This window comes from Pongo pygmaeus, chromosome 3 (genome assembly GCF_028885625.2).
Source record: "Pongo pygmaeus isolate AG05252 chromosome 3, NHGRI_mPonPyg2-v2.0_pri, whole genome shotgun sequence".
In the NCBI taxonomy this organism is placed as follows: Eukaryota; Metazoa; Chordata; class Mammalia; order Primates; family Hominidae; genus Pongo; species Pongo pygmaeus.
In genome coordinates this window covers 49,235,972-49,260,157 of record NC_072376.2, presented here as the reverse complement: position 1 = coordinate 49,260,157, position 24,186 = coordinate 49,235,972, and the positions used below count along the sequence as shown (strand labels likewise).

Sequence of the window (24,186 nt, the reverse complement as noted above, 5' to 3'; positions counted from 1 at the left end):
TGATATAAAGTTAAAACCAGATACTGTGAGTTCTCATCTTATTTTTGGTCTTATGAAGGTGATCATTTTGTGTAGATAGTTGTTAAATTGGTTTCCTTTGGGAAGGGGGACAATCAGTTGAGGCTTCTATTCTGTTATCCTGCTCCACTCCTCCCCAAATGAATGTTAATAATACACTAAATGCTCAGACTTCACCACTGCACATATATCCATGTAACAAAACTGCACTTTGTACCCCTTAAATTTATACAAATAAAAAATATAATAGTGAATGATTATTTGAGAACATTTATTGGCATTGCCGGTCATGATTGATTAGATTGTGAAATCAATTTAGTCGACAGGGTAAATGTTTCTTTAAAAGTAGAATAGAATTGAGTAGCATAGAGTACAATAAAGTAGAAAATATTAGATTTCATTACATTTTGTAATGGTAAGTATTGTTTTATGAAACTTCTGTTTCAATTTTTGTATATATTTTGTTGTATATGTAGGGAGCTGTGATATATGGGTGAGCTGTGATATATGGGTGTATATGTAGGGAGTTGTGGATTTTGGTCAAGGTTGAGAAACTCTGCTAGAGGGTGTTTTTCATGAAGCCCTATCTTCATGGAAAACTTTAATGGTGCTCTATGACTATACTCTAGTTCAGGCAGAAGCATAAGACAAATTCTTTGAGGACATTACGTGTGGGGAGATCAGTCTGTATTTGAAACAGCCACAGGCTGAAGCACCAGTCATGTATTCTGTTATTTATTTTAGGAACATGATAGTGAATGTTCAGCTTGATCAGAAAACTATAGTTTCTGAATATTTGATGTCATAACTTTGAGTCATCTCTCACATTTCTAAAAATGATCAAGTGAATCCAGAATAGTGGTTCTCAAAAGGGGACAATTTTATACTTTAGGGGACCTTTGCCAATGTCTGGAGATATTTTTTATTATAATAATTTGAGAAAAGGGGTATGCTACAGGCATCTAGTGGGATGCTGCTAAGTATTCTACAATGAACAGGATAGCCCCTTACAATAAAACATTATCCAGATCAAAATATTAATAGTGCCAAGTTTGTGAACTCAGCTTCAGAGTGATCCAAACTAGTTATTTAAAAGAAATGTGATTTTAATGACAGTTGAAAGATTCATGATATTGACCTAAAACAAACTCAGTGATATTGTTTGTAGAATGCTCTGATCACCAACTTTATTAGATTAAAAATGACATATCAATATCTGCTTACATGTGACCCAAAATGAAATGCCGCACCAAATAGTTTAAAAATACAAAGTTTATAATTCTAAGATCATTTCCTGAATCTGAACATCCAAAGTCAGCATTAAATTTTACCACCATAATATAGAATAATTTATATGCCTATGTATATTTATATATGAAGAAACTTTGTCTTGAAGTGAATTCAGAGAATTGGCAGCCAGCTGCCTAAATGAATCTCATCATTTAAAATTCTTAAGAGTTTTCTACCTTAATACAGGTTCAATAGCTCTCACTTAAAATTTTATAGATCTCATGATTCAATAAAAATAGGCAATAATAAAGATACTTTGTAAGCAAAAGGGAAGGTGAAACTGGTATCTGTGTTCTAGGCCCATTGGTGATTCAGACTACCTATTGCTTCACTGAGTCATTTATGTTTTCTGGCTTCAGTTCTCTTAAACATAAGTATATCGGCCTATGTGACATGCAATCTCTTCTCAGCTTTAAAATTCTATGAGTCTAAATTATGAATCAAGTGTTTTATGAGTGAACTGCATATCTCTTTTAGATATTTTGGGATTATTTTCATGCCTTCTCAATAGCATGTGAGGGAAATTATTATAAAGCAAGTTCATCGTTCCAATGATTTGTCTTATATTTGGGCTAAATGAGTAAATGACTCCCTAGCCTGCAGACCATAATATTTCACAGACATTGCCAAGCAGAATAATTGCTTCCATAAAGCCTTAATTTAATTGTATTACAAAATACATGAGCCTTACTCTCCTAATGACTTCAGGAGACACGTTGCTTATGGAGTATGTTTTCTCTTGTGGACCACATATAACAAAGTGGTCCAAAAGAGAAAACATACTATATGTTATATGTTATAGCCACATGTGTTATATGCAGTAGGTGCTCAAATTTTATATTTATTTTCAAGTTTTTCTAAAACTAGGGTTTTATGATTGCAATAGTTGGGACATTGCCATAAGCCTTATAAGCTATTTGGCTGTAGCAATGCAAGGGCATAAACTTTTTCTTGCTACAGAGGAAGACGATGTTCTTTGATTTCTCAAGGTATTAGTAAATTCTTATTTTTTTTCAGACATTTAACCCTGCAATAATAATGCACAAAATGTCCCCCTTGTGGTCAAAATGTGTAAGTGCATCTGTGAAATGTCAAATTTCTTATGCCTGTGTTTTGGGACTACTCATGAAATTACTATCACCTTCTCCCAAATTTTTAACAAATATATAGTTTTGATTAACCAGTCACTCTATCTATCCATATATAATTCATTAATCGGGATTTTTCTGGTTATACCTGTAGGATAGGAATATCTATGTGACTGTGTGTGTGTGTGTGTGTGTGTGTGTGTGTGTGTGTGCGTGTGTGTGTAGAAAAGTCACCAAAAAATTAGAGGTTTTATAACTAAAAAAAGTTAGAAGATCTCTGGCTTGTTTTACTATCAGACTTTGTTTCCTACATATGACTTTATTTTATTGGTGTCTCTCAAATGGGTGTAGAAGTAGAAAATTCATTTCTTATGGTGGAAAGGCACTTTGGAAAATCTGATTGAATAAGGAAAAAGAAAAAAAAAGTGTTTGTGAGCTCGAGAGAAATGTAGGGAATTATACAAGAGTTTCTTGAACACTTTGTGAGTTCAAAAAGTTTCTCAGTTAAAAGGAGACCCTTGACAACGACATTCTAAAAATCCCATGGACTATCTTCAAAAATATGTATGAGTCTCACAGGTACTTCAACATTCGTGATTTAAAGAGCTAAGTATCTCTACTGTATTTTTCAAGCCAGATCCATTACTTTACAAATAAAAGTCCCTTATAAATTGGCTAAGGATTATTGGTTGATTAAAGTGATTCTAAATAACTTACGTTGTGTGTTTCATGTTGCTAGATCCAGTAATTTAATATCACTTTGTTGTACTACATCCACTAAATAGTTGAATTCTCGTGCATATATGACCTGCATACAGCTCTCTTTGTTTAACTTTTATGGTGAATTAGACGCCTGTTTTTGAAGCAATCCAGTTTCGGTAATAAGTCACTTGTGTGTAGACTCCAGGCTTGTCCTTTTGACCACAGTTATCTCCCCAGCTCACAATTCCAATGAGATACCAGGTATCTTTCAGATCCCTTGTGACTAAAGGTCCCCCAGAATCACCCTGAAAATAAAAACGTAAGAAAAGAGAAAGAAAATTAGCTAAACATAAAGCTCATTTTTTAAGATATTTTGACGAATCACATATTTTGTTACTAGACAGTACATGTATAGACTATCAACACAGAATAATTAATTGAGACATGGATTTTAAAATTACAAAGAGCCCTAAGGTTTAACTTTCACATTTAAAAAATAAAATTTATTTTGTTAGAGTAAACAGTACTTAGTTAAAAAAGGCAAAAACGAAAAAACATGAAGAGGCTTGAAAAGCAATTATGTCCCACGTTACCTCACGCAAGCTGTTCTCCAAGAGGTAGCCACTTCATGCTTGTTTAATAATTTCTTATAGTATCTAACTCCTTATCACTAGATAATATGCTCAAATTACAGCTTCTAGATTTAAACAGTAAATATTTATTTTCTCTTAGGTAGTTAGGGATTTAGTTGTTTTACAATTTCTTTGCAACTTTTCCACACCACATCTTTACATTATAGCATCTCTATTTTTGGTTCAATTAACAGCCTACGTTTAATACCAGTTTGTAAATTTTATTAATTGAAGAGTCAAATAACATATTTGGATTACAGAAATATTTTTTCACTTTCCTAGAATTAATCACACAACTCTTTTTTCAAGTGGATAGTTTTCTATGTACCTGGTAAATGCTGAATGCTCCAAAAGATCTACCAACACCTGACAATAATGTTTACTAATGTTCAAGGAAATCAGATAGCTTGTTAGTTCTCTTGCTTCCTCTGAAGCTGTTCCACCATATCAACACACACACACACAATCTTTTCTTACTTCTGCTCAAATTCGAGCTGGTTACTTTAAGCCTGGTGCAGAGCTATGGTGTTGGGATTATCTGATACCACTCTTTAGTGTTGGATTAACAGTTTCAAGTCTTACGTCTTCCACTTTCTTGATTTATTCCCTCATTTTGCTGAGGTACCCTCTCAAGTAGTTTCCTAAGAAATAGGGTATCAGAAGTACATTTTTTTCAGTCATTGCTTGTCTAAAATTCTTAATTCCACCCTCACAGTTGATATTTAGTTAGCATGGGCGGGAATCTAGGTTGAAATAATCTTCCCTTTGAAATATGAATATGTTTTCCACCGTCTTCTACCTTCTAGAGTTACTGTTGAGGAGTTCTATGTAGTTCTGATGCTTCTTCCTTCAAAGTGTTAAGGTTGTTCTCCTTATCCCTGGCTTCTGACCCTTTACGATGGTATGTCTTGGAAAGAACTACTTCATTTATTGTGCCCAGCACTACTTGGACCTTTTCTTCAATAGGATGCATGTAAGCTTCAGAACTAGGAGCATTCTTTATTTTTTTTTATATTGTACACTCATGTTTTATGTTTTCAGAACTCCTATTCATTTGATGTTGGATCTCCTGAGCTTATCCTCTAATTTTCTTAATTTTTCTGGTTATTTTTCTCCTCTGTGTCTTTTTTTGTTGTTGTTCTTTCTGAGAGATTTCCTTGATTTTATCTTCCAATCCTTCCACTGGATTTTAAAAATTATGATTATATTATTGCTACATTTCCAGAGATGATTCTTACTGTTTGGTTCTAGGGTATGGTGCTAGAAACCAGATTGGAAGTTCTGTGCTTTTGTGCTGGGTAGTGCTATGGTTTGAATGTGTGCCCAAGAGTTAATAGGTTGGGGAAACTTAATCCCCAATGCCACAGTGTTGACAGATGGGACCTAAGAAGAGGTGATTAGGTCATGAGGGCTCTGCCCTCGTGAGTGAATTAGTATTATTACCATAGGGACGGGTTTGTTATCACAGGAGTAAGTTCCTGATAGAAGAATGAGTTTGGCCTTCTCTCCATCCACCCATCTTGTGTGCTTTCTTTGCCTTTTCACCTTTCTGCATGGGATGATGAGGCAACATGTGGGGCAAGGTGAAGAGCAGATTTGGGATCCTCAACCTTGGACTTTGCAGTTTCTAGAACTGTAAGAAATACATCTCTGTTCCTTATATGTACTTAGTCTTGGGCATTCTGTTACAGCAGCACAAAATGAACTAATACAGGTAGGTAGGAGGGCTTTTGGGTTGATACTCTTCATTCTAGTAGGGGCCTCTCAAATATCAGTATATGGCAGGGGTTTTTTTCCCCCTCTAGACTGTGGACTTCTCTAGAGAAGATTCCTGCAATCTCTTGCATCTGCTTTCTACTATGTTTAGTGCCACTGAGTTAAAGGGCCTCAGATTCAACTGCTACAGAGTACAAACTTCCCATCTCTGGAGCTTATACATTTGGAAAGAGGTGGTAGAGGTGGGGAAAGTAGAGATATGATATGGATTAGACTGGTTATTTAGAATAGGGAGAAACGGGGAGTTCCAAGTACTCTCTGTGAAGTCTTTACACATTTCTGCACCCATTTTCTAGCTCATGCCAGACCCCAAACTCCAGCTTTATAAGATCTCCCAAAATATTGGTTTTACTTAAAATTGGTATTCCACTCCCCTCTCCACCCAAGACATTTATGTTTTAACCTCTTCTTTACTAAGTCAGTTAAAACTCCTCCATCTTCTCTTTCTCTTTCAAAATTTTGTTGGGATTTTTTTCAGCTTTCTCTCTTTTGGTTTTTATTAGTTGATAGCTTTTTTAAAGTACAATTTGTAGATATATAGAAAATTATGTTTTGTAGATGATGCCAAACAATTTTTCAAAATGATTGTTACAGGGTTTTTCTGTTTTGTTTTTTTTTTTTGAGCTGCTCTTTGTCTCCCAGGCTGGAGTGTACTGGCACAATCACAGCTCACTGTAGTCTCAAACTCTTGGGCTCCAGCAATCCTCTCACCTCAGCCTTCTGAGTAGCTGGGACTACAGGTGTGCACCACTCCACCCAGCTAATTTTTACATTTTTTGTAGAGATTGGGTCTCACTTTGTTGTCCAGGCTAGTCTTGAACACCTGGGCTCAAGAGATCCTCTCTACTTGTCCTTCCAAAGTGCTAGGATTATAGGTGTGAGCCACCACACCTGACCTTATCTGCCTTTATGGTCATTTTGATGGGTTTGGTGGAAAAGCAGAGATGAATTTGAATGTAAAATCTCCATGCTTAGATATTTCAATCTACACATTTTAAAGACGAACAAAGAAGAAACCTAGAAAATCTGGCTAATACAAAATCATAGCTAAGGGTGCAGTGGAATAGAGAAAAAAATAGGAAGTCCGACTTCTTGTCTAGTGTCCAACTGAGGGCAAATTAAAACCCACTCAAGAGTCATAAAATGCCAAACATAATTTAATCTTTCTTTATCCGTTCAAATGTTCCTTTGGGCTTTCATCAGGAACATCCATGATTACTGTACTGTACATGAACATTTTTTGAAGCTATAGTGGACTTAATTTATGTTCTAGAAATGGACTTTTCTTAAGTGTCTTCTAATAGCACCATGATTTCTTGACATTCATGGATGGTCAGCTTCTGCCTCCCTTTGAAGTATTGTTTAATAGAGTTTTTTAGTTAATGTGATACAGATTATATAGTTAACAAAAACAGTATAATGATCTTTTCACCATTTCCTTAAGTTAGAAAATACAGGATTTAAAAAAAAAAAAACCCCTCAAAAGATCAACTGAGATAAGATATAATGGAATATATTAAAATATAACAAGAAACATTCCATGCACTATGAAGGGTACGGAAACAGACAGGTGGAATTATTCAAAATCCTATTCAGAGCATTAAAAAGGCATTGGGCTACCTGTAGATGAGAAAAGATAATTGTATTACCATGAACATCCTGGGATTTATAACTGACATCAGTCTATCAATGTTTCTCAGACTTCATTCTGAATAAACGTTATGAAGGGAAGTTCTTAAATGCAGATCTCTAATGCCCACCTCTAAAGATTCTGTTGGACTAGGGTGGGATCCTAGACCTGCACTTTCAACAAGCATCCCCATTGATTTGGCTTCAGGCCAGCTGCAGAGCACTTCTAATTATAAATTTAGACAGATGATAGTTCAAATAGTATTACCTTCCCCTTCTTTCTCTCTTTCTTTTCACTACTTCTCATTTCCTATTCCTTAAATAATCAATCACTCAAGAAAAATTCAATTAGTAAGGAACCTCCACAGTCCTTACTATTTGAAGAGGCAGGGCACAAAGGCAGCAAGAAGCCATATTGAGTGTCAGGTGAATCGAGTGCCAGCTACTAACACAAAAGGACAGTGGATACAGTGGTAACAGACTTAGGAGTTTCACACATGAAAAGAGAATTACGCTAAAACTTAGGCTATCAATTGGTAGGAAGACAGAGGACATTCTTCTAGATAGGGGACTGGCATGGGTGGAGGTCCTCACTTCCTTACTTGTGTGTCTCAAAAGCACCTCCAACTCCATGTGGCTGATGCTGGACCCATGCTGTCTCTCTAGATCTGGACCTTTGTCACTCTTTCCTAACTCATTGATTATTATCACAATCCCTGCAGCCACTCAAGCCAGCAGTTTGTTTTATTTTTATTTTTTAACCATGAATTTATATATCATTCTTTGCCCCACCCCTTCTCTCCAACCATATGAAATCCATTACTTCATTTACCACTGTTACCTCTAAATATCTTTGTCTCCATGTCACCGTATTAGCCCAAACTAACATATTTCACCTGGATTTTTGCAATATCTGATGATTGATCCTCAATTACCCTTTTCCAGATGTTTTCCTTACTTTGACCAGAACACTATTCACAATATTCAAATTTGATCATTCCACCCTTTTAATTTAACAAATGTCTAAATAGTACTCACAATATACCAGGCAGTGTTTGGGGAGCTTTACACATATTAATTAATTTAATATAAATCTCTTGATTAAAACTTTTTAGTGGTTTTCCACTGTCCTTACAAAACAGGGAATAATGATGTGGCTCACAAGGTCCTGCAAAGTCTGGCTTCAAACAAACTCTTCTACCTCTTCCTGTACCACTGGGTCATGTGAGTTCTGTGTTCCACCATGTGATGTTTCAGCTCCTAGAATTCTCCCTGCCCCATCATCATTTGCAGTCTTCCTAGTTAACTCCTACTCCTCTCCTAGATACTAGTTCACTCCATTCACTACTTAGCTTCACCACCCTAGTTAGTCATGTTCATTTCTTACAAATATACTCATAGAACAATGACCTTCTCCTTTCAAGTTTTCTTTTTCACTGGCATAATTGTTTGATTCATTCATATCTGGTCCACTAGACAGTAGTTTCCCTAAAAGCAGGTTCCAGGAAGGTTTTTGCTTGTGAGACTACCTTCAGTATATGTACGATGTATGGTAAAGAGTAGGGCACTCAAACTTTTTTTTAGTGAATAAGTGAAGAGAGTTAGAATACATGGAAAAATGACCAGGGATAGTTCTTGACAAATTTTCCTTTACAGCAGGTTCCCAGCAACCTGATTTTAAATTATACGTCCTTCAGAAAAATGTTGCCAACATCCACCTATCATTTTTTAAAATGCTTTTCAGTGTCATCTTGACAGAGTTCTCTAATCAGTGTAGCAGCTGCCTTTGTGGTGATTACAAAGGCATCCTTTTGTAATCCTTTTGTAGGGATCCTTTTCTAGGGATCCTTTTGTAAATGCTTGTAATCCTTTTGTAGGGATCCCTTTTCTAGGGATCCTTTTGTAAATGCTTAACTGAACTGGAAACAACAGCGGAATCACAAATCTCGATCAAGTTGTCAAAGCCTTTCATTTCTGGCTTTCCTATAAGCAATTCTGATCCTTTTCTCAGTTGTGTTTGGGTCTTGCTTGGCTAGACCTCTGGTTGAAAAATTAGGGGCTCTTTCTCTCTCCTTTCCCCCCAAAACAGGCTTTAGGATCAATCTTGCATATACAGGATGGGATTTATTGAGTTCTATATCAATAATTGGTAAATTGGAGAAAGACTAGCTGATGGTGGTGCTTGCACTTCTGTTGTATCAGACTAGGCCCCTCACCATGTGCCCCAATTACAATCACTGTATTCCTGTCTTGGATCCTTATACCTGAACCGCTGCCCTGATAACTTACTGTATTTTTCTATGACTAGAGCCTTGTTTTATCACTTACTTTGCACAGTTAGGCAGCAAGTTTACCTCTGCTCCCCAATCCAGTGAGGCATCTCTGTGACCACCAATCCCTCCTAAGGCTTTTCAGTAATGTCATGGTTCACCTGAATTCCCCGGTCCTCTCTGCTCCAAGACTCCTGCACCTTCCACCTGTTCCCTGTGGTATGGACATTTTGTTGGAATCCCTAAATTCTGCCTGCCTCCCTCCACATTATCAGCAACCGAGGCTGGCTGTGGACCAGATCCTGCTTTTGCCCAGCCTCTATGTCACATAGGTCCCTGCTCCTTTTCTGATAGAGGTCGCACATGTGGTACAGTTTGTGGGACTCTGGACAGGACTTTCTGCCACCTGATATCAATACATCATTCCATCATTTCCACATAGAGTGGCCTCCTTAGAGTTCTAAAGAATCTCATGTTAAAAAGCAAGTGTCTCCAGGAAGAAACACACTGGTACCTTCATTGGGAAACATACATGTTAGAAGGCAGATGAGGGCACTGGGGAGGGCCCATGGAATCACAACATGGCCTAATCCACCTTCTCACGGTTATCTACTTGTTTCTCCTCTCATCCTCCTCATGCTGAGACCCAACCAATTACTTGGAGTTCCCTCAGATATGAACTGTAATTTCACACCTTCATAATTTTGGCTATGCTTTTTGTCTTTTCTATAACATTATTTTCTTATTCTGAAATTGGATGTTATATATTCTTCAGGCCTTATTTACATCTCATCTCTCTGACACTTGCTCCAAAAGTGTTTCCTTCAAGAAAAATATTTGCTTTTCATTATATTATTTATAACATCACTTTATACTTCTCTGTTTATGATTATTTTCTTTCTTGAATGTGAGCCCCTTGAGAAAATAAACTGCTTTATTAATGTTTGGATTTCTGGTTAAGAAATTCTAATTTTGTTTGTTTGATAGCATCAGAGAAACTCCTACTTCATTTATCTTAATAAAACATTTAAAAGTATTTTGTGCCATGAAATTTGCATTTGTAACTTTTTTGAGCTGACATGATATCTATGTTTTGTCCTTATGTAAAGAACATATAATATATCCTGAGCCAGATACAAATTTTTGAGTTAGTAATATAAAAAAATCCCTCCAACTTACCCTGCAGGCATCATAAATTCCTTCCATATATCCGGCACAGAACATTCCAGGTTTTATATCATTGCCATACACCTGTGGTTGCTTGCAGACATCATCACTTATGATTTTCACTCTGGCTTCTCGAAGATCATTTTGGGATTCCCCTTAAGGAAAAATAAAGTTATTCTAGTATTTACAATCAGCATCTTTGGCTAGTGTGAAGTGAGCAGACTTTCCTAATTTTTTTTCATAGCAAAATTGTCAATACAGGATGAAGTTAATATAAGCAGTTTCTAGAAAAAAGAATTTCTGGTTAAATCTGACACATCTAATGATAATTATTGTCCAATCACATTTTTATAAAAACTTCTCAAAGCAAGGAAGCCATTTGGATTCTTTTTTCTGGAAAATCTAACCTTAAAAATAATCAATCAGCTTATATATTTCAGGAAGGCCTTTTATCTTTTGTAAAGCTTTTATTTGTGGGTTCCAGATTGTTCCCAGAAACTTTGCATGCCTAGATGGTTTTCTCCATTGGCTTGATAAAGTGCCTATAATACTATGTACATTTATTTTATTATTTAAAGTTTATGATGAGCCTTCACATATATAAAATATATGTGAAATATTCATATATATCATACATATATAAATGCATTAAATGGCAATGATTTCACTTCTAATGTATTACAAGTTGGTGGCTGCAGACTTTAAGCTAGGTTCTGAGTTTTAGAAACCATTATTACGGCAGGCTATGTAGAAAACTAAGAATAGCACAAGCATTCAGGGATTCTTTATACCAAACCATATATTGATTGGGAAACCATGACCCCATGGTTGGCAGAATTCTAGGATGGTCCCCAAGATTCCTGTGTGATTACCCTCCTCCTAAATATGGGCAGGATCTGTGAATATGAGGGATGCCATTCTCATGATTAGGTTATGCTATATGGCCAAGATGAGGGAATTTTACAGATGCGATTAAGACCTCTAATGAGTTTGACTTTGAATTAATCAAAAGGAGATTATCAAAAGTGGGCCTGACCTAATCAGCTGAGCCATTTCAAAAAGGGCGAGCCTTCCTGGAGTTCAGAGACACTTTCCTAAAGAGTTAAAGCAGCAAGCTGTCATGCATTCTACAGCTGCGAGTAAAGGAATTCTGCCAGCAAACCTTGAGGAAACCTTCAAAGGAGCCACAGATGTGACCACAACCCCAGCTGACATCTTGATTACAGTTTGGTGAGACCCTGAGAAGAGGACCCAACTAAGCTGTGTCTGAACGTCTGACATGAAAACAGTGAGATAAAAATAAATGAGTGCTGTTTTAAACTGTTTGTGGTTATTTGTTACACATTTATAAAAAACTAATACAAGAATACATTATATCATCAGCTATAGTCACCATGATGGATGAGAGATCGCTTGAACTTTTTCTTCCTAACTGCAAATATGAATTTGTTGACCAGCATCTCCCCAACTCCTTCCCCTGTAAAGACCCCCAGCTTCTGGTTGCCTACTGATGATATATTGTATTCTTGAGAAATGCTACAAGAGTAGATATTAAGTGTTCTTGCCACAAAAATGATAATTATGTAAAATAAGACGTTTCTTAGCTAGATTTAACATTCACAGTGTACATATACTATACTTCAACACATTATGTTGTACATGGTAAGTACATGCAATTTTATACATCAATTTAAAAAAAAAAAACTAAGTACATTTGAGAAAACCCTAATACACCAGTTTCTTTAGAAGACCATTTCCAAGATTTATTTCTGAAGAAATGTTTGTAAACACATATTTAAAAGTGCTCAGAAGATTTAAGTGTGTAACTCAGAAATATGCTAAGAGATTTTTCAGATTATTCTGTTATTTGAATACAATTGGTTTATATATATTATATATACACACACACACACACATATTTATATTGCCTACTGTATCATCAGTTAAAAACATTCATGGCCTGGCGCACGGTGGCTCACGCCTGTAATCCCAGCACTTTGGGAGGCCAAAGCAGGTGGATCACGAGGTCAGGAGATCAAAACCATCCTGGCTAACACGGTGAAACTCCGTCTTTACTAAAACTACAAAAAAATTAGCCAGGCGTGGTGGTGGGCACCTGTAGTCCCAGCTACTCGGGAGGCTGAGGCAGGAGAACGGCGTGAACCCGGGAGGCGGAGCTTGTGGTGAGCCGAGATCGTGCCACTGCACTCCAGCCTGGGAGACAGAGCGAGACTCTGTTTCAAAAAAAATAAAATAAAATAAAAATAAAAATAAAAATAATGGTGAGAAGAGTAAGGTGAAACTGACAATCTACATATTGTAAGTAGGTGACAGTGCAAATCCACAACTTCTTCAGCAAACTAAACTAGTTGGTAAAATGTATTCCAAGTCATGAAAAGCATAGCCCATAAATTCTGGACATCCCTGAACTATATCTCATCTTCTGTAAAAATGCTTAATGACATTTCTAGCAAAATATTGATTTTATCAAACAATCAGCTTTTTATTTATCAATTTTCTATAGTTTCTTATTTTTAATTTTATTCATTTCTATTCTTATCCTTATTATTTCCTTCCTTATGTTTGTTTTAGGTTTATTTTTTCTTTTTCTAGTTTCTTGGAGTGAGAACTTAATTATTGATTTGATATCTTTGATTATAATATGCATTTTCTGTAAATTTCTCTTTCTACACTATTTTGGCAGCATCTGGCATATATTTATATATTTTTGTTTTCATTTAGTTGTATGTGTTTTTACAAATTTCTTTGAGATTTTCTCTTTATTTACATGTTTTTTAATTGGTAAGCATTTGGGGATTTTTATGTTATCTTTCTGTTATTGATGTCTAGTTAGATTCCATTATGATCAGAGAATATACTTTGTACAATTTCAATTTTAAAAAACTTCTTAAGGTTTGCTTTACAGACTTGAATATGGCCTCTCTTGGTGAATAACAAATGGGTGCTTTTAAACTATTAATGTGCTTAACAGATTAAGAATGATAGGTTAATTTAATCTATTTAATAGATTAAAAGCACCTGTGGGTCACTCACCAAGAGAGGCCGTATTCAAGTAGGGTGGAGTGCTCTATAAGTGTCAGATTCTGTTGCCACTCACAGCGCATTATGACAGGTATGTTTCTGTGCCAGTCTCAAACTCCTAAAAGTGATTTCTCCCACCAAGCCAAAGGGGATTTGTGATGTTTTTCCCACCAGTATGAAGCAGAGAATGCAAGCCCTATCTTCAGAGAAAATCCAACCAAGAGAGTGCAGACCTAGGGAGGTGTCAGGCTTACAGCAGCACTAGATCTACTAGAATTAATAAACTATAGGTAATATTTTCTGTGATTGGTAATACAACCTTAAAGAAAGCAATGCATGTCTCACTCTGTATAAGATGAAACAAAACCACATGGGACATCTGGAAAAAATCTAAAGACCCTAAAACCTATTGCTGCCTATGTGAGTGAAAGTTTATCCCTAGTTCCTTAATGGTAAACTGAGAATCAAAAGCTTATTCTTTATGATTTCTTGTATGTAAATAAATTGTATAGAATCCTGCAAATAAATTTAGTCATTCTCAGAAAGCCCTTTTGCATTTTCTCAAGCCCAGTGTTAAAGAAACTCTCTAGCTTTTGTTATACATATGTACCTGGACCACATGGTAGAATCCAGAGCGTGTCTCACTAAGATTGCCTAGAACATTCAGTAACTAAATCATTATTATTTCTTACAACACTAAGTTAGTATATCAAGTTGAATCCTTTTAGAGGGGGCAAATAATTTGACAATTTATCTCTACACTATTCTTATTCACCATCACACTTTAATTAGCCTCTTTAGTACTGAAGCAAATTTTGCTACATAGGCATAAAGAATATTTGAGTTAGCCACTCAATCTGAGTCCTCCTAGACACAGCTGTAACAATAGAAATTAATGTGAATTCTGGCAAAGAAAAGAAATAAATGTTCCTTTCTATGTATTTTTTCTTGGTTGAGGACGATGTGTTGAGGTGTTGTTAGCCACCTCTGACACTAGGTGAAGCTAGCATCCCTCTGAATGAAGCCAACATAGAGAAAAGCAGGGGCAAAAAATTCAAATTCAGAGACACAGAGCCAGATGACATCATATAAACCCCTGTGTCTGAAGTGAAACTTACTGCACTTTTTGACTTCCAAATTACATGAGCCAAATTTGTGGAAGTTTTTGTTTCTTTGTTTTTTATTCTGCACTGGTTAATGTGAATTGAATGTCTGTCACTTCCAAAATAAGAACCCTAACTAATCCAACCAGACTGTGTGGAAATGGCTGTCAGGATAATATTGATGGAGATGAAATCACATTGCCTTAGACAGGGCTTAGCGCTCTGTTAGCTATCCTGAGATACCCACCACCATAGTAAAGTGCTCCAAATCCTGTGATGTAGACAGTCAAATTTGGTTGGAAGGATGCAGAGGCCTCTGGCAAACAAATCCGGCGTATGTCATCCGAAAAGGTGACTCTGGAAGAGACCTGCACAACAGCAATGTCGTACTCTCTTGCTGCGGAGCGGTACTTCTCATGGATAATAAATCTTCTGACATTTCTTTTCATTAAGGGAGGGTTGATTTTTGTTCCAAGACTAACAGTCCATTGATGTGGATTTTTATACCTGGAAGAGGTTAGAAATTAACAGAATATATATAAGCTGCCCAAAGTATATGAACTAGATTAATTGCATTTAGGCTAATATAAGAGAAATACAATCCTGAGAACACTTGGCTGCAGTTATAGTTTTCTTTGATCATTTAAATATAATCTATTGCTAATGTTCTGAAAGATAAAATACATATAAACACCATATTAGAACTGATATTTAATACAAAACTATTGAATTTTAGAACTGTAATACACATAAAATATCATTCATTTATCCCTTCCACAAATATTTACTGAGCATCTGTGTGCTGAGCCTTACCTGAACTGCTGGGGATAAAGCGATGAAGAAGACCTAAGGTGCCTGCTCACAGGAGTATAAGATTCCAGAGAAGGAAAAGGATCAAAGCAAGCAAACAAATAGATAAATAATCTTAAACATTGATAAAGGCTATGAACAAAATAAAATAGGGTAACGGAATAGAGTACTAACAGGTCGTTATGATTATTTTAAGAAAGCATTTGGGCTAAGACATAGTAAAAGAGGGTCAGTGTGAGGAGATGAGGGAAACAAGTTTCCAGGCAAAAATCCCAAGGTCTTGGGTTGGATGGGCTGCAGTCAGAACACAAGGGAAAGAATGGTTGGGGTTGAGCTTGGAGAGGTAAGCAGGGACTAGATTTTAGAGTGTTTTATAGGTCATAATATAGTGCTTAAATTTTATTCAAGTGATATGGGAATCTACTGGAAAATTAAGCCAGAGAATAATGTAGTCTCATTTACATTTTTAAAAATCATGTTGGTTATTTCTGGGGAGTAGATTCTTTTTTTTTTTTTTTTTTTTTTTTTTTTTTTTTTTTTTCTTTTATTATTATTATTATTATTATTATTATTATTATACTTTAGGTTTTATGGTACATGTGCGCAATGTGCAGGTAAGTTACATATGTATACATGTGCCATGCTGGTGCGCTGCACCCACCAACTCGTCATCTGGGGAGTAGATTCTTGAAGGTCAAGAATAGATGTGGTAAAGTCTATTAGATGACTGCATAGTCCTTTGAGAGATGATCAAATGTGGTAAATGCGGTTGACTTGTAGCTTGTGGGCTTAGGCAGTGGGTGGATTATGGTACATACAGGGATCAGAAAAATCATTTAGTAGCAATGAAAGATCATCTAGTAAAGACTGTGTTTTATACTTAAGGAAAATAAAGCCCGGATAGGTTAAACTATTTGATTCACATCACATATCTGCCTGCCTCTCTCTGCTCTTCCCTTTATAAAACACTGTCTCCCACCAATTTACATTATTTGTATTTTTCAGAAGACTTCCTGCTTTATTTTGTTATGTGTGACACTAGTCACACATCTGTCTTGGTGTATTTAGTTATTGGAAGCATATTTTAAGGAAGACACTGACAAAGTCTCAAATGTTGAGAGAATAAGAACCAATGTGGTAGGGCATCTGGAAGTTGGTTCTGGAAAAATGAGGTAATTATATATATATATATATAATATATATATAATATATATTATATATTATATATATTATATATATATTATATATATATTATATATATAATATATATAATATATATATAATATATATATAATATATATAATATATATATACACATACACACACACATATATATGCATATATATACACATATTTATGCATATATGTATGCATAAATATGTGTGTGTATATATATACTTTTTTCTAAGTTCAGGGTTACATGTGCAGGTTGGTTACACAGGTAAACTTGTGTCATGGGGTTTTGTTGTATATATTATTGCATCACCCAGGTATTAAGCCTAGTACCCATTAGTTATTTTTCCTGATCCTCTCCCTCTAGCACTCTTCAGTATAGCAAAGACATGGAATCAACCTAAATGCCCATTAGTGATAGATTGGATAAAGAAAATGTGGTATACATACACCAGGGAATGCTATGCAGCCATAAAAAGAACAAAATCATGTCCTTTGCAGGGACATGGATAGGGCTGGAGGTCATTATCCTTAGCAAACTAAAGCACACAGTAATGATATTTATTTTCACTTATGGTTTGGATATTCTCCCTCATTTTATGTTTGGTCTGAAAAAGAGAAATTAAAGAATAGCTGTTATATGAATGAAGAAATAAAATTGGTTCCTGTTGTTCCAGATTAAAAGAAAAACAAATATTGATGGTAGAAGTTAATAGAGTACAGATTTGGTGTTCAATGCTATAAAGATATTTGCAAAAATAGAACTATCTACCACAAAAATGGCTAACTTTGGCAAAGTAAGTTTCCCATTACTTTGAAAAACCAGACACCAGCATAAGGGATTTCTGGCTTTCTAATATATCAGCTTACTGAGCTCTCACATCTTTCAAACATTAAGAATTTATGTAGATTATTTTTAAAAATATATTACTATTTTTTTAAGATGGGGTCTTGCATTGTCACTCAGGCTGGAGTGCAGTGGTGCAATCATAGCTTGCAGGAGCCTCAAACTCCTGGGCTTAAGGGATTCTCCTGCCTTAGCCTCCCAAGTAGCTGGGATGATAGGTATGCACCACCATGCCCAATGGGGTTTCACTATCTTGCCCAAGCTGGTCTTGAACTCCTGAGCTCAAGTGGTCCTCTCACTTTGGCCTCCCAAAGCGCTGGGATTACAAGCATGAGCCACCATGCCAAGCCTAGATTCTCAATATGTATATTCTTTGGAATATTAAGAGTCTCTATAAAGATTTATGCTCTTAGGCAGATGAAATTTATTACAGTAACAAAAGTTAGAATTTTATAGGTCAAAAAGAATGTGAAAAGATCTAGCCTATCTATTACCTAATATACTAAGGTTCAATAATTTGCCCAGCTCTCCAACTGCCTGGGACATATTTTTCCCCCTAAATCCTGCTGCCACCTATTATATAGAGATACTCAAGAAGTCTTTATTATTACCATAATAATTGGCAATGAAGAAGAAAGGCTATACAGTTAATCTACTTAGAAACAAATCTAAAATTCTAAATGTAATAGTGATAAAACTGACTGGTTATTATCTTGAAAAGTAAAATTAAAAGTTATAAAAAGTCATTTAATCTTATATTTAATAAAATGTATGCATTCAGAAACAATTATAGGATAGCACAACTTGCTATTCTTCACTTCAGCTTTGTCTTTTGTGGCACTATTGTGAAGAGATGCTCTATTATGCAAAGGTCACATTGAATAGCCCAAGGGCCTCTCTGAATCCTTTGATACTCAGAGGAATCTCTTTTGAAGTGCCTGTCTTTATCATGCTAGCAATCTCTCATTTTGGTTGTAAACTGTTCTGATTCCACAGATCTTCATATGTCAATGCTCTAAATTTGATCTGCGGTTCTCCATCATCACGGTTACCAACTTCCGGCATTTATTGAAAATTTCCATTTTACTTTGGAATTAGTTTGATTATTTAAGATCAGTATGAGACTGGCCCAAGTGTTTGGCAGACACAGACGCTAGTTTTAAGTGGAGAGCATTGTTTGACAAAAGATTAATGGTACATGTTTTTAGTGAATATTTTGTGTTAGGATGTCACAAAATAGTTCTGATTCCTTACACAGTTTCCTTATTAAAAACTTTGAGGAAATGATTGATGGATACTAGGATAATGAATGTTACTTCCTTTATTCCCATGAAATTTCTGATTAAGTATGCAAGTGTAACATTATTTTAGAAAAGAACCTGAAATAACTTTTTCTTATTTTACTTCAGTAATATTTGAGACATTAATTGTTACCAAGAATATGACAAAACTCAGGGCTTTTTAGCAGAAGTGGGTTCTAACTTAAGGTCAATAACTTACTTCTGGAAGCAGTGTGCTGCAGTGACAAGCCATGTATTACTAATCAAGGTGGCTCCACACTGATGGATGTTATCATACTGAAGGGAAGCTTGCCAAGGCCAGGCTGCCTTGGGTGCAATGACTCCAGATGCTATTCTGTTGACGTTTAATGGAACAACTCGTTTACCACAACCTGAAAAAAGATGAGATCATTAAGTTATAAGAAACATCTTGTAATTACAAGAAATGACCCCATTCTTACTTGCCTGAAGACATTTCTGTATACTCCTCCTACCCAGGACACTCACCCAACCTGTCACTGGATTCATGGCCTCTTCTCTCTGCATTTCAGGGTTCACTTTCTTACTCTGTGAGAACAGGTTAGCTGACTCTCTGATCAACTCTCATAGCACTATGCACTTCCTCTGTCATAGCATTTATCACATTATTTTCATACTTCTTGATTTATTTATATCTTTCTCTACTTTGGAATTCTAATTTTAGAGCAGGAATCATGTTTTATTCACAATGGTACCACCAACTCCTGGTCTAATTTCTGGCACTTGGTAGATGTTAAAAGATATTTGTTGAATGAATAAACACATGAATAAAAATACTTAGGGTGTTTGCAAGACACAGAGAAAAATGCATGAACATCACTGCTCAAATTCATCACTGTTTTTGTAAAATCTTTCAAAATTTAGGCCACAGTGATTTGAAGTGATTTAATGAAGCCACTGTTAGAGATTAAGATGAATATATTAAGCATTTTTTTTTCTTTTTTTTTTTGAGATGGAGTCTCACTCTGTCGCCAAGGCTGGAGTGCAGTGGTGCAATCTTGGCTCACTGCAACCTCTGCCTCCCGGGTTCAAGCGATTCTCCTGCCTCAGCCTCCCAAGTAGCTGGGACTACAGGCACCTGCCACCGCACCCGGCTAATTTTTGTATTTTTAATAGAGATGGGGTTTCTTCTCCACGTTGGTCAGGCTGGTCTCGAACTCCTGACCTCAGCATATTTCACAGATAACTTGTCTGTCACAAACAATGGGTTTTATCTCCTTCCTATTGATTACTTTCTTATTATTTTATTTTGTAGCAGAAAGTACATTTTATGGCATTTTTAAAAATTAGAAAAACAAGTCCAATATTCCCAATCAGAAATATATGCTTTCTTCAAATTGCCCTAGAAGGTTACCATGGCAATTTTTTTCTTGAACATGACTAAAAGATCAGTCCATGAGTTAGAAAAAAAAAGTATTTAAATCGATCATACAAATAGTTATTATCTCTCAAAGAAAATCTGGAGCACAGATGGGCAAGTATGAGCAAATATTTGAAAATGTCCTTTCTAATGTGAAAATTGAACTTGTTCATATAAGCTAACTCGACTTACTTGCTTGGACAGTTAACTCCCCTGTTGATGAGCTCATTGCTGAAAAACAAGATAAAACAAATAGTGATAATTTGATATTTTCCTGGTTGGTCTCAATGACCAGGAATAATCAGAGGATACTGACAATATATGGATTCTAGACAGTTGAACATATAGATTAATTAGGAGAATGGCTATCTGATATAACAACATCTGTGTACAGTTTTTGTAGAGACTTATAGGCAGCCTCTAATTAGGTGGATACTATCACAAGCAAAGGGTGAGTAAGGCACAAATAGTGGATGATTAAAACCCACAAATAGTTTGTATTAATAGAGAACTATGGTTTTCCAGCAGTTCGGGGTAAAGCTTCTTTGCATTCCACTTCAGAAGATGGATAAATGGGACAGAGGAAACAGGTTATATTCGTTTGTTTTCATACTGCTGAAAAAGACATATCTGAGACTGGGTAATTTACAAAGAAAAAGAGGTTTAATGGACTCAGAGTTCCATGTGGCTGGGGAGGCCTCACAATCGTGGAGGAAGGCAAAAGACATGTCTTACATGGTGGCAAGCAAGTCAGAGAATGTGAGCCAAGTGAAAGGGGAAGCCTCTTAAAAAACCATCAGATCTCATTCACTACCATAGAACAGTATGGGGGAAACTGCACCCATGATTTAATTTATCTCCCACCAGGTCCCTCTCACAACATGTGAGAATTATGGGGGCTAAAATTCGAGATGAGATTTGCGTGGGGACACAGCCAAACCATATGGCAAGTAAACTGTCTTACAGGTCTCAAACTCAGCCTCAGCCAGAACAGATCTGCTTTGATCTCTTCTATTTACTTCGAATTTCACATAAACCTTTTTTTTTTTTTTTTGGTTAAAGGGTTTAGAATGAAAAAACCTTGAAAACTCTTGCATAAACGATATTTTAAATGCTTTTTAAACACAGTTCCTAAATAGTAAAATTGCTTTTTTTAAATAATAAATTGTTATGTGTTTCTTATCCAAAATATACTGAATAGTGGTAAAAGCTAGTTATTAGACAAAATCCAAGATTAAATTCTGTCAACTTCCAAAAAAGTGAGGAGTTTGACTAAGGAAACACAAATATTTAAACTTGTATACATTTATCAAAACATCATGTTGTATGCAGTAAATATATACAATTTTTATTTGTCAATTATATCTTACTAAATCTGGGGAAAAATAAAGTTGGTGGAAGGTTTCATGAAAATTGTGATGATTTTCAAGTTAAAATGACTTAGCTTACTGAGCAGATGAGAATAAACTGTTTTACTTTCTCCTACCAGTGCCATGTTTCTCAGACACATTCTCAGTATTCTATTCCTCATTATACAAAATAAGATTGTTTCATTCTACTAACTTTCTACAAATTCCACTGGGGAAACTAGTGATGATAAACTCTACAAAGTGGGAGCTTTTGAAAATATTCAAGTATACCCTTAAAGGCATCCCAAATCATTGTATGGTGAAGAATCAATTGCTCAGGACCATCAGTTGCTCTTAGTGGTTATTCTATGGAAGGAACTCAGTTTACCATCAAATGTAGTTTAAGGCAGTAAATTTATTTCATTTTTAAGAAAACTATATATTTTGTCCTTAGTAATGCAATAAAGTAGAAAATAGCATAAAGTTAGAATTCTTCAGTTAAAACTTTGTCAACTTAGTCTGAGCAGGATGCAAGTTACCCATTTCCAGAAATGATACCAGGATAAGTATAATGGTCGTGAATATAACCGGATTTTTAGGGAGAATGATTACACCTGGAAACAAACTGTCAATACACAAGTAACTAGTTGTTAAAGATTTCTAATTTCGACCAAAGATTTTTACTTTCCAGGTATAGAAATGAAAATAAACATTAACACTTTAGTTTTGAAAGCAACCACCTCCTAACACGGTTCTGAGTTGGGAGACAGCTAGTTAATATTCAGGGCTCTATAGACTACAAGTATCATGATGAGAAATGAAGCAAAGTCATCTGACACGTAGGCAGTGAGCTGCTTGACTACAGCCTTGGTGTTTACAATGCCAAGAAGTTGATTTTAGCTTTGCTTTGTCACACTGCGTCTCCTGAAGGACCCACACCACACAGTTTTTTTGTCAAAACAAAATACAGATTCTTGACAAATTATAAATAAATCTTGGGCTACAGGATTATTTCTAGAATTAATCTAGAATCTCTACAGTTTTCTATTTATTGGTAGTCCAAAAATTATGTGTGCCCAGGAAACAATGTTTTTGCCTATAAAAAATTGACTTAAAGATTCTCCTGAGCTGTCCACTGAATGTGCCTTTCTTAAGCACTAGTGATGGCAGCTACAAGCTGTCTGGAGCAGTGGTAGTAGGAGCGGATGTGGGAGTAGCAGTGATGGTGGTGGGTCCCCTGTGTCTCCCATCCCTGAGGCAGCTGACTGTGCCACCCCCAACCTCATGTGACCAGGCAGGACCCGCTCCAGGCCTGGAGCCTCTCCTGCTCCGGAACCTGGCCCCATGTTGCCATTCTTGACCATGGCCACTGCAGGGAAGGCATAGGGAGAAGGTGGACAGTCCTTGGAGCCCATCCCTGGGAGCCCCCCAGAGCCTGCCACCCTGGGAGCTACCACAATGGGGCTGGGCTGAGTTGCCCACTGGTAGGGGAGCAGCTTGGTCAGGCACAGAGGGGTGGGCAGAGAGGTGCCGGAGGCAGCACTGGGCCCTTGCAGATGGAGAGGTGACAGGGAGACCATGGGACTACCTGCCTGCAAAGAGATAGACCACTCTAGGGCCTACTGCCTACTGTCTGCTGAAAGCTGAACACTCAACAGGATAACCTGCCTGCAGAGAGGAGCTTCTAACTCCAGGGCCTCCTCTCTGCTAGGAGCTGAACACTTGTTGGGACACCCTGGCTATGAAGAGGAGCTGCCCACTGTGGGTCTCCTGTGAGCTGTTCTCTTGCTCAGTAAACCTCTTCTTCGTCTTGCTCACCCTCCACTTGTCTGCGTACCTCATTCTTCTTGGTCTCAGGACAAGAACTCAGGACCTGCCAAACAGCAAGACTAAAAGAGCTGTAACACAAACAGGAATGAAACATACCCCTTGCTCGCCACATTGTGGGTAAAAAGAGAGAAAAGCTACAGCCCTTTAGGGATCCCAGACCTGGGAGCTCCCCAAGCCAGGGCTGTGACTCCCTCTTTGGGACCCTGCAGTTCCTGGCATCTCCAAGCTTCCTGGGTGCCACCACATTCCCAGGTGCCTGCCAGGGAAGCTGCTTGCAGTGAGCTTTGTCCAGCCACAGCCTCACAGAGAGACAGCACACCTGTGCCAGTGCCTGGAGCTGCCCATCATGCTGCAGCCAGTGTGCCTGGCTGTGGGCAGTGGCCAGACCCTGTGCTCGCTCAGACAACCCTCACAGCTCCATGCCTGGGTTGGCCTTGGTGGGCATGGGATCCAGGCTGGTAGCGGGAGGCGGGCACAGTCTGCCAGGTCATGTGGGCAGAACGAGCCCAGTGGGCCAGAGCAAAACTTGGGCAAAGGCACCAACCACTGGCCACAGAGGTTTCTGGCCAGAAAAGCAACACCCCCTAGACTCCCATATCACTAACAAACACTGTTCTTTCTACATTTGAACGTTCTGAAACTTTTAAGGATCTACCTTTCTGCTACTAGTCAATCACTCAAATTAATGATTTCAGGTTTCCAAAGCAGATGCACAACATAATAGCTTTCTCATTAGTAACAGCCTCTTTATTCCACATTGTGTTTTCTATTTCCTTGTTTA

The 24,186-nt window shown here is 36.8% G+C and overlaps 1 protein-coding gene across 1 annotated transcript in view; it reads right to left on the bottom strand.

Annotated features, from left to right (window-relative positions):
• Positions 1-3,398: 3,398 nt before the first annotated feature.
• The window catches only part of TMPRSS11A (transmembrane serine protease 11A), a 39,555-nt gene continuing 18,767 nt past the window's right edge, over positions 3,399-24,186 (bottom strand). Inside the window, exons 5-10 of the mRNA XM_054485754.1 lie at positions 20,419-20,457; positions 19,048-19,219; positions 14,965-15,224; positions 10,585-10,727; position 8,497; positions 3,399-3,403 (exon numbers count right to left, since the gene is read on the bottom strand). Coding sequence (XP_054341729.1) covers positions 3,399-3,403; position 8,497; positions 10,585-10,727; positions 14,965-15,224; positions 19,048-19,219; positions 20,419-20,457 — 620 coding nt within the window. The remainder of the gene's footprint in view (positions 3,404-8,496; positions 8,498-10,584; positions 10,728-14,964; positions 15,225-19,047; positions 19,220-20,418; positions 20,458-24,186) is intronic.